Source organism: Emydura macquarii, unplaced genomic scaffold (assembly GCF_026122565.2).
Source record: "Emydura macquarii macquarii isolate MOO-44397 ecotype Brisbane River unplaced genomic scaffold, CSIRO-AGI_Emac_v2 contig_1836, whole genome shotgun sequence".
Taxonomy (NCBI): Eukaryota; Metazoa; Chordata; order Testudines; family Chelidae; genus Emydura; species Emydura macquarii.
Genome location: NW_027131973.1, coordinates 130,378 through 141,634, shown reverse-complemented (window position 1 = coordinate 141,634; position 11,257 = coordinate 130,378). Strand labels below are relative to the sequence as shown.

At 44.4% G+C, this 11,257-nt stretch overlaps 1 protein-coding gene across 1 annotated transcript; it reads right to left on the bottom strand.

Moving 5' to 3' along the window:
* Positions 1–518: 518 nt before the first annotated feature.
* On the bottom strand, positions 519–1,454 carry LOC137159294 (olfactory receptor 51G2-like). Its single transcript, XM_067557451.1, has one exon. It carries the CDS (start codon positions 1,452–1,454, stop codon positions 519–521), a length of 936 nt encoding a protein of 311 aa, XP_067413552.1.
* Positions 1,455–11,257: the final 9,803 nt, after the last annotated feature.

Here is an 11,257-nt window from a genome sequence, read left to right as displayed (position 1 = left end):
AAGTGCTTGGGAAGGGCCAGGACTGTGACTACAAAACAGCTCTGCAGCTTTTCTCATGGCCTCTGGGACAAAACATACACGTTCCTTCTCTGAACTGACTGTATCCAAAGTAATTCTGAGGTCTGAGCTGACGGCGATACAGCGCTTTATGTGGTAACATCCCACCCATCAAATGGCTCTACATAAACACAGAGTGAGGGCGCAGAGAAGGGTGGGTGGCCGTGCCCCTGGAATATCCCATCTCACAGTTAGTGCTGCTCTCATGGATCACGCAGCAGCCAGAGTGCTCAGGAAGGGCCAGGATTGAAACTACAAAACAGCTCTGCAAACACATACATAAATACTGCTGCCAGCCTTGGTCCCGTTCCCCAGTGTGCTGTCCTTCCTTTGCACCTGGTGATGGGGATCATTAGCTCATGTCCTCTCAGGTCCTCTGGAAGTCTCTAGGATGGAAAAGGTAGCTCGTGATTTTCATCTCCTGAGTCATCAGCACTGGAGCCAAGTGATGAACTGGCCCTTCACTTGACGAACACCCTGATTATTCTTGCACGAATGGCTTTCGTCTTCATGCTGTACACAATTGGGTTCATCAGGGGCGGGAGCAGCAAATAGACGTAACCCATGACAGTCTGAACCAAGGGAGAAAAGTTCTTCACGAATCTGTGTATCACAGACAAGCCAAGCACTGGCATGTAGAAGAGCAGGACAACGCAGATGTGGGAGACACAGGTGTTTAGGGCCTTGAGACGCTTCTCATGGGATGCGATGCTCAGCACTGTTTTGAGGATCATCAGATAAGATAGGAGGATGAGCAGGACATCCAACCCCAGTGAGGCGAGTGTTACAAAGAAGCTGTAGATGCTGTGGGCTCTGATATCTGAACAAGCCATCTTCATGACTTCCTGGTTCAGGCAGTAGGAATGGGAGAGGATGTTGGCTTGACAGTATCGGTACTGTTTCAGGAGAATGGGGAGTGGGAATATGAGGATCACCGCTCTTAACAGAGACCCCAGTCCCATCTTGACTATTTTGGATGGGGTTAATATGGAAGCATATCTCAGCGGGTAACAGATGGCAACAAAGCGGTCAAAGGCCATGCACAAGAGCACGGCAGATTCAGTTAACGTAAATGAGTGGATGAAGAACAGCTGGGCAAAACAGGCATCAAAGCTGATCTCCCTAGAATTAAACCGGAATATGCTCAGTATGGTTGGTAGGGTGGATATCGATATGCCAAGGTCTGTGATGGCCAACATGGAAAGGAGACTGTACATGGGCTCATGGAGGGTCGGATCTGTTTTTATAATGAACAGAATGACTGAATTTCCTAATATGGAAATAACGTACATTAAGAAGAAGGGAATAGAAATCCAGACATGGATGTTTTCCTGGCCAGGTATTCCGGTGAGAAGGAAGACTGCAGGTTGGAATTTGGTGTAATTGACAATTGACATGATGCACTGGGCAGGCCCGAGGAGTTTTGAACTTTACTTCCTGAAAGGAAAAGTAACAGGAGACTAGATGATATTGATCGAGACATCATTCTGCTCTCACTGCATGTCTAAAGACTTCTTGGAGCTCAAGAAACATCAGCAAAAACATAGCCTTGGATTTACACTTTAGGATTATATGTTCTATTTATTCCCATTGAATCACCTGCCATTAGTAAATGTCGGAAGACAGGATACAGGGCTAGCTAGACCATTGGTCTGACCCAGTATGGAAGATAGGCATTCCCAGACAGCATCAGACCTATAGTCCATCTAGCCCAATATTGTGTGCCCAGTGCCAGATGCTTCTGAAGAAGGTAGAAGAAGCTCTATGTAAGACAGCTGTGAGATAACCTTCTCCCAGGGAAAGTTTCCTCCTGACTTAAACTTCCTGATTTACACCATAAAATATCATTCCCAAACCTTTTTTAAAAAAATCCCCACTACTGTAATTGATTTTTTTTCCTCATATAAACATCCATTTCCTCTTTAAATCCTACTACAGACTTGACCCCACTGATATCTTGTGGCTATGAGTTCCGTACCCTCCTTCAGCACTATGTGATTCTGCAATTCCGACCTTCCCACAAACACCCTCTTTGGTCCTCCACTTCTGTGTGGGGCCCATTGTATCTCAATGCTCTGCCTAGTCACTCTTGATTGGCTCCAGAGAGGTCGATCATCCTACAGGCGTCTCTTTAGCCTCACAGGACCACCATACTCTCTCAGTGAAAAGGTTCTGTAGATATTTGGCAAGTTACAAGCTAACACAGCCAGTTACTTCAGTGGGGTGGGGGAGAGACTGATGTCCCAAATACTGAATAATGCAAATGCTAGTTTTGCACTAATATCCAGTTGAGTTGCAAGTTACTTCAGCCACGCTCGTGTAACAGGTGATGGGTGTAAATTTCGTACAGCCACTATTATAATCTGTTTTCCTTCACCTCATGTCTATGCTTCACTGAAACACAGACAGCAGTTCTGGTGTCTCATGACTTTTTGGAAAGTCTGGCACAAGTGTAGCAGAGATATTGTGTGCACGATTCTGAATGTAAGTGCTAGAAACAGTTTCTGGACAGTTAGCAGGAGACAGTGTCATACAACTGCTCACTGAACAAAGAGTTAATAGCACAAACCCATTGCAAAGAGTATTTGGAATACTCTGCAATACTTTCTACAGCTAAAGTCATTAAGTAGTAAAGTTACCCCTGCTCCTTCCTGTACAGATTCCAACATGTCTGTGACTGGCTTTCCATAGACATGCGTGGAATTAAATTTTGGTTTGTAATAATTGTATGACAATAAAAAGTTTTGGCACACAATTTATACATCTATTCTTTACCATACACATGTAAACCCATTCTTTCCCCTCTGATCTTCTTTCAGAGATGATTTCTCAGGTTAGAGGGGGACCAAAAATGTAGCATGTGTCATCTGGATTTTTTTGGAAGTTGAAGAGTTTGCAGCCTCCTCGCCCTCATTCAATCACTTGTGAGGAAAGAAAACTCTGGGGAATCCTTTACAGCTAGTAACACCTCTGTCCTTGGGTTAGTAGCTGACTAGTTCTTTTCAGATTCTGTGATGTCAATCTGCACACTTTATTTGGAGTGTTACCGCTTTGGGATCAGCCTATACAATCTTCATTCCCTGGGCTCTCACTCTATAATACACGGATTTTCAACTGTTTTCATATCCAGACACCTACCAAATTTCAAATGAAGGTGTGAATACCTTTAGAAATCTAACAGGTAGTCTTCAAACCTTTAGAAGTCCATGGACCACAGAGTAACCCTAGCACTTGTTATTCAGCTACAATGGAGGTTTGTGGGAAGTCGATTTCAAAGTGAGATACGTGAGTATTCAAGCCCAATTGACCCACAGTTTGCTGCAGCCCAGAGCCAGTCTGAGGGTGGGAGAATGGTGCGATTCCACCCCAGAAGAGGGAAAGGGACGAAGCTGACATCTGGCATTCTGAGACCAGAGATGGGGCAGAAATGTCGGTTGCCCCGAAACTATGAGGTGTCTTACAGGGCAAAGTTCCTGGAGCCTTCATCCAGTCAGGAAACAGAATAATTCCATTGCCTTGTATGACCTGTTACCACAGAAGAAAACAGCTTTGAATTCCTGCATTCACAATCAAGCCAGAGAAAAAATGTTTGAAAATGGATTTGCTAATTATATTTCCTGGAGCAAATAAACCTGAGATGGTTTGGGAACTACTCACTGATATTGCATTGGCTCTTCTCTGGTCCAGAGTATCCTGCACCTCTGGAAATGGGACCTATTCAGAAATCCTGACTCAGAGCTTTGGGGTTTTCACACTCCCAGCTCACTTTGAATCTGGGATTACTGTGAACTTGAAATGATCCGACATGGACCACGGTCACATGAAGTGGAGGGTCCCCCACCTACCTATTGCTGCCTGCTCTCCAGCCCCTGTCACTGAGTCACACTCACAGCCCAGAAGAGTCAGTTGTGGCTACATAGAACATCTGCCCATGTCAACAGCTAGCAGCCTTTGCCCTTTCCGTGGTGTTTGAAAGATTTAAAGACATAGAAAACTGCCAACATACCCAATGCCTGCGAGAAGGAAGCAGCTGCCAGCGGAGATCTGCACCCTAACGGAGAAGGAGTCAGCAGAGACCTTTCATGGGCAGCAGGCAGTGTCTGCTCAGACAGGCTGCGACTGTCCTTATGAAGCATGTTTTCCAATTTCTTTGGAGGCCCCTTGGGCATCTGGGACCCTCAGCTGATTGGTTCAGTGTGTGCCAGCTTTAACCCCGTCACGACCAATGGCAAGCTGCATGAAGCCTAATCACAGGAGATGCTCGGTGATGCTCTATTCCTGCAATCCCGTTTGTCAGCGCTGTATGTTTGGGTCAGAGGAGTCCCAGGGCTCCCTTGAGGGCGGCTGAGTGGTATTGATGGTGTTTTAGAGCTTTAATTTTGCTGGAATGCAGAAAAATATACTAGTAATAGTTACATAGGGTCAGATTTCTCCCCAGCATCCCCCTTTCCTCCATTCCAAACGCAGGGTGCAGGCAGGGAAGGAAGATTCCACACAGCTCCTACTGGAAATTTCCCTAAGATTGTTCCAGTAGGACATGTCTCTTTCCTTGTCCTTGAGGAATAAAGGGGTGACCATGCATCCATTTTACTGTGGGTCAAAAATTTTAATGGGATCAAATCCTCTGTTTTCCAGACTAGCTCTTGCTGAAACCATGAACCTCTCTCACTCGTGTTACTGGACCACACATTTCCGGTCACCGAGAGCTGGGTGTGGTAATGGAGACGTGCTTCTCTGCTGGCCTGATGGAGGAGCAGCTAGCCCAACTTGAGCAGTGTTGCAACCCCATGCACCCACTGGCAACCCCACTCACTCATGGGGACACAAAGCCACTCATTCACACTAGGCCTGCTGGCTTTCCTCAGCTTTAATGATACAAGCAATGCTAAAATTCCTGAGGACAGAAAACAGGTACAATGAGCACAGAAGGAATGCCAGCCAGACATGGGCTGCTTTGAGGCCTGGAACCCCAATCAAAGTGAAGGTTGAAACACTGAAGTTTCTGCTGTCAGAAGCTGCTGTGTAGGGTGTGATGCTATTGTCCAGTTGCCTTTACAGAAGCCTGCAATGAAAACGATTTTAGTTATCGGTATCACACTGAGTGTTATCAGAATCAGTCCCTCAGTGTGTCTAGGGGGTATATAGTCTGCAAATATTTCCCAGTACATGGAATCAGTACTGGCAGCTGTAGTCCCTCATATTGGAACATCAGGTTATAGGTCTATAGCTTGCAAGAGTTCACTGAGGAATAGAGAACACATCCCTTTTTCCCCTGTACGCTGCCAAGAAAACTATTGGCATTATTCCAGGTAGGAAATCTGAGACACAAAAGGGTCATGGGTACCATTTTCCATTTTCCACTGGCCAGTGATCTGTGGGATGTCAGACTTTGTGCATCCACATTTAATGATATTAAGGCCAGAAAGGTCTGTCGCAATCATCTATACTGAGCTTGTGCAATATACAGGCCGAAGAGTTTTACTCAGAGAATTCTGGGGCTGAGCCCAGTGCCTTGTGGCTCAGCTAGAACAGATCTTTTAAATAAGGTAAAAAATTATGGGTCACACCTGAAAAAATCATGGGATAGGTTTAAAATTGCCGGAAGTAAAAATATACTATTTGGAGGTTCTTTTTCATTTGCCTCTGGCTTCTGAGCCACCTGCATCATGTTTTCTGCCTTTTGTGCAACTTACTTTTAAACAAAAACTTTTAAAAGAAATTTGGCCTAGATTCCCATGTATCTTCTGGATCCCATAAGTTGGGGATCAAAGAAAAATAGGAAATAGTGCGAGACTTCCAGTCAAATCACAAGAGTTGTTGCTGCTGGCCGAAACTCAGACTGAGCGTTCGAAAGAAAGGTACTGAAAATTAGTTATTGGACATTTTTGGTCACAGAGGCCATCAGGGACAGAGACTCTGTTTCCATGTCCTGTGGGACACAGAACCTCCTGTCCGCACGACTGGTTTGCCGATTCCCTGCGTGGACTCAAAGCAGCCAGTAAAGCTCTCACTCTAGGGTCGTGGGGCTCCGGGAGCAGAGGAGTTGCCTCGATCGAGGGACGGGGATGACCGGACAAGAATGCAAATAAGGCTTTAGCTGAAGAAATATTGCTCATTTATTCATTAGGAAAGAACAAAGTGCATAGACATAACTAATAAAAACATAAAACCAGAAAAAGATACAAAGGCTTAATATTTTCCCGTGCATGCAATCATTTCTTATAGTACATGTACTGTTCGGTATTATATCTTGGTGGCGGGATGGAGCAAACAGACAAAATGATTTCAAATTTAGCTTATTTATTATGTAAGATAATGAAGGAGAAACGTTACCGGAAACCTTCTGCAATAATACAACAGAAGCTCCAGCACAAGACCCAATACATTGAGTAAAATACAAGCACAATCAACCATAAGAGTAAGGTAAGGAGTAAGGTAAGGAGTAACAATTTGCAGGTGGATATATGCATCTTATACCAGGGGAAAGTGCCCACACTCATTATTGTTGTTGTTATTATCATTGGCTGGGCAACAGCAGCAGCAGCAACACTTAGTAAACAGCGAAGTGAACCATAAAGCAAAGAAGAAACCCACCAAGAGGATGCCTACGGCAAAGTACTCCTGGGGACCCATTAGTCTAGGGGAGGTAAACTTATCCAAGTGGGAAGAAGGGCGCTTACCACTACAAGAACGAGGAGACCCATGTTTTGTTCTGATAAGTGAGTGGCGACCAGGGAACCATCCTACCCGAGGCATCCGCTAGCACTTCCACGGATTCACGGAGAGTTTCTCCGAGGAGGGGGCTACTAGGCCTTCTTATACCTTTTTTACTATCACTGGGGTAGGTGACGTTCATCTCAATCCCTACAGGGATTGGGCCTTATCTTATGTTCCATTAGTCTATTGGTAGTTAGTTAGAGACTTTTTGGGATAAGGTGACGTTAGTTGTTTACTTCAGAAGAAGTTTAATTATAGTGCTACTTCTGCTTAATTTATGGCTAAAACGGTGATTTTTCTACTTATCAAGCATCAGCAGGTTTATGTTTTCATCTCGGGATTTTCCAGGCCCCATGGCACTTCCTCTTTTGGGCCAAAGCTTGTCAGAGGACAGTGTCTGGGTTCTGCTCCTGAGAGGCCTAACTCTTGTTATACTTGCTGCAAAAGCTTAGCAATGCCTTCAGGGCCTTGCTCTTGTCAAGCTATGCTAATTTCACTTCACAAAGTCTTGCGCACCCTAACAGTACACAAATCTATTACTTACTACCTCATGCTTACAGACTGATGGTTGTTTCCAAACTATGTTTACAGACAGACGGTCGTTTGTAAACTCCTAGTTATCTTAAAGCAAATGCTACTTTCATACATTACCAAAAGCGTTTCTTTCCCTAAGCCCCTTGGGCCGAGTCAACTCTGATAAGTGGTAGCCGTCCCTTGGACGCTGCTGGTTCATAGAAGGGCTCAGTCCAGCTACTGAGGATCCCAGCGGGCTGCAGTCCAAAGTGCGACTGACTTTGGGGGTTTAAATACCCTCAAGCTGATCTGTTTACTTACTCAGCCTGATCAGTTTGCTTGTTCAGCTTGCAACATGTCGAAGTAACGTCATGTTGACACTTCCCGTTTTTCACCCAGCCGGTTGCGGTCAGCTCATGCGTTCTTATTTCTGCCCTCTATTTGTGCTGTGTTAGCGTCCGGACTGCCCTTATCAGGTCCTTTCAGCCCTTTTCCCAAGCTATTTCTTAAGCTATATACTTTGCTATTCTATCTTAAAGCACAAACCCATTAACTATTCTTTTATATTCTACACCCTGCATTCCTGAGACATAGCTCATAGTGTCTCCTGCTCATGCCCAGGCATGACACATACACACAGAGCAGAAGCAAGGACATACACATTCCTAACAGACATGGGGTGAATCAACCCCAGCTCCAAACGCCTTCTGCTAGCTCTATATTGGACCCAAGCAACACCCACACGAGCCAGATCAGCTCCCCCCAATTTTTGTGATGTTGGAAACTTGGATCAAGGGTCTCAAGTCTGTCTCCATCACTAAAGCAGCTCTCCTTTTACTGGAGTGGGTCGGGGATCAAGGTCAGACTCAGGGGCTGCCCAGCAACACACTCCCGGTCCTTTGGTCTCTAACAGCATGTCTCGATTCCCCCTCTGAATGCAGAGCTGTGGGAGGAGCCCAGAACCCCTTGTAAATGACAGTCCTCATGCTAATGACAGTCCTCATCAACAAGGGGTGTTGGAAATACATCAGGTTCTCCAGCTAATGTCCCAAATCAGCCTTAGAGGGCACACAAAGCTGACATCTATCAAAGGCACTTCGATATGTCCCCAATAAGTCCAGCATGCGAGTGCCTCATAACCTTTAACCTGTTTACAATACAACACCTCTGTGCGGTCAGGCAGTGCTATTTACACCACTGTACAAATTCAGAAATGCACAGAGCCCACGGCCAGACGGCAGCGTTGTGAGGCTCTGGTCTGTCAGCCTGTATAGCACCGGCCAGAGAACGTCCCCAAAATTATGTCTAGAGCAGAGCTTTTAGAAAAACAACCAGTCTTGATTTAAAAATTGTCAGTGATGGAGAATCTATCATGGCTCACTGGGCTCATGTTTCAAAATTTATGCTTTATTTCCAGCTTCCAGACATTAGATTGTGTTATAACTTTTTGTGCTAGATTGAAGGGCCTGTTGTTAAACATTTTTTCCCCATGCAGGTGCTTACAGACTGAGATCAAGTCTCTGTTCAGCTGCATAGATCGAGCACCTTGAGTCTCTCTCTCTAGGAGGCATGTTTTCTAATCCTTTGATCATTGCTGTGGCACTTCTCTAACCCCTCTCTAATTTATCAACCTCCTTCCTGAATTGTGGACACGAGAACTGGACACAATATTCCAGCAGTTCTCACCCCAGTGCAAAATATAGCGGTAAAATAACCTCTCTACTCATAGCTGAAGATTCCCCTGCTTGTACATCCCGCATCGCTTTAGCTTTTTTGGCTGCAGCATTGCATTGGGGGCCCATGTTCAGTTGATTTTCCACCACGAGCCCCAAATCTTTTCAGAGTCACTGCTTCCCAGGATAGAGTCCCCAACCTGCATTCCTTGATCCTAGATGTATACCTTTACATTTAGCTGTACTGAAAAGCATATTAGGGAGGGACTGAATTGCCCGAGATCACAGAAGAAGGCTGTGGAAAGCATGAAAAGGAAGCCACTTTGTCGGAGTCCCAGACGAGCACTTTAACCACTGACCCATCCTTCTTCTCTAGGGGCTGGTGGTTGGGGTGGGGGCAGGTGAAACCTCAGCATGCTACATTATCAAACACTCAGGGAATTAAACTCCTGTAACATCACTAAGTAAACATTGCCAACCATTATCCTAGTAAGACAGGCTCTCCATTGCCCTGACCATCCCAGGAGCCCTTCTCTGCACCTGGGCAAGTCAGAATTCATGTTTCTTGAAAATCAGTGACCAAAATTTCATTCAGTTTTCCAACGGAGGGCTTGCCAGTGCCTTGTATTCTGCTATTAATACTTCTCTGTCTTACCTGATACATTCTAACAGCTCATTTGTTTGTTCACAGCCCCATCACATTGGTGACTCACAGTCATCCTGGCACTGACTAACACACCCAGCTCTTTCTCCTCCTCTGTCCTTTCCAACTAACCATGACTATAGAAAAATGGAATAGGGAATAGAAGTATGGAGGTGATTTTACCTCTGTAGATGGCATTCGTGAGACCAGTGCTAGAACACTGCTTTCTGATGCACAAAATTTAAAAATATGAAGAGGTTTCAGTGGTAATTGGTGTGTTTGTTACCGATGTTTATTAGTGTAGGCTGCGTGCATATGTTTTTGTGTAGATGCTGTCCCAGATTTGATTAGGAAACTGAGACGGCTTTTACGATTGAATGAGTTGACACGACCACAGATTAGCTGAGCAACGAAGGCACCTAGGCCCGGTTTATTGCGTGCGGCACAATGAGAAATGACTTACATAGTATTTTTGGGTTAGTTTTGCATAGGCAGCGTTACAATGGCCTTGGCCCAACGGCGGAACTTTCCGTTATCCCCTAGACTGAACGCCGGTATTTTTTCTAACACCCTCTTTTATACATTATTACATACACTTTTGTTTTGCCCCCTTTAACATAGGTAGTTGCCACCCTCTTAACGTAGTTTAATACCACCTTTTTCCGTTAATTGGCTAATTTTGGCAAAACAACTTTATGTATCAGATTTTGTCATTTCTACCCATAAAAGTGTTATTTTAAAAAGTTAGTATTTTGGTACCTTTTATACCTGCTACATATTTTAGTAATATTTTGGCAATTTTGCAGTATTAGCACTTTTTTGTGCCAATTTTAGTTAACTTAAGTAACCCCTTATACTTCTTTTCGCTTGGCTTTTTCCATTTAGACCTTAGCCTGTTTTAAAGACCTTAAGCTCTCACTTCTTATTACAGTTTCAATTTTAAAAATTGAAGAGGTTGTAGAAAGAGCCACAAAAATGATTGAAGAGCAGGAGAAAATGCCTTAAAGTGAGAGTCTTCAAGAGCTGAACCTGCTTAACTTCTCCAGAGAAAGACTGAGCACTGACTTGATTATAGTGTACAAGCACCTTCACAGGTGCAAAATACAAGGTCCTAAAGGACTCTTTAATTTAGCCGGAAAAGGTATAACAGGAACCAGTGCATGAACTGAAGCTAGAAAACCTGTATGTGGAAATTTGTCTCACTTTTTTAACACTGAGGGCGATTAACCAGTGGATCAAACTCCCAAGGGAGATGGTGAATCGTCCTGATCTCTTGAAATGAAGTCTGGATGCCTTCCTGGAAAATAAGCTTTATAGATGAACAAACTAAGTTTAATCAAACACAAGTCATTGGGCTCCTAGGGGGGTAAATAGGAGAAATTCTGTAGGCTTTGAAATGCAGGAGGTCAGACTAGATGGTCTAATGGTTCCTTCTGGCCTTAAGTTCTAAAAATCTATGAGTCATTTTCTTGAGCGGATGGATATCTGGCATACAATTTCAAAAAGTTGCTACTCTGAATGCTTAAATGCACTCCACAGGAAGATAGGCTGGCCAAGAAGAATCGGGATTGTCATGGTAAAAGCAGAACGTATGCTCTCTTTAAAATCTAAACCAGATATTTTCCTGTCTTGTGGTGGAATCTCACAGTTGTCC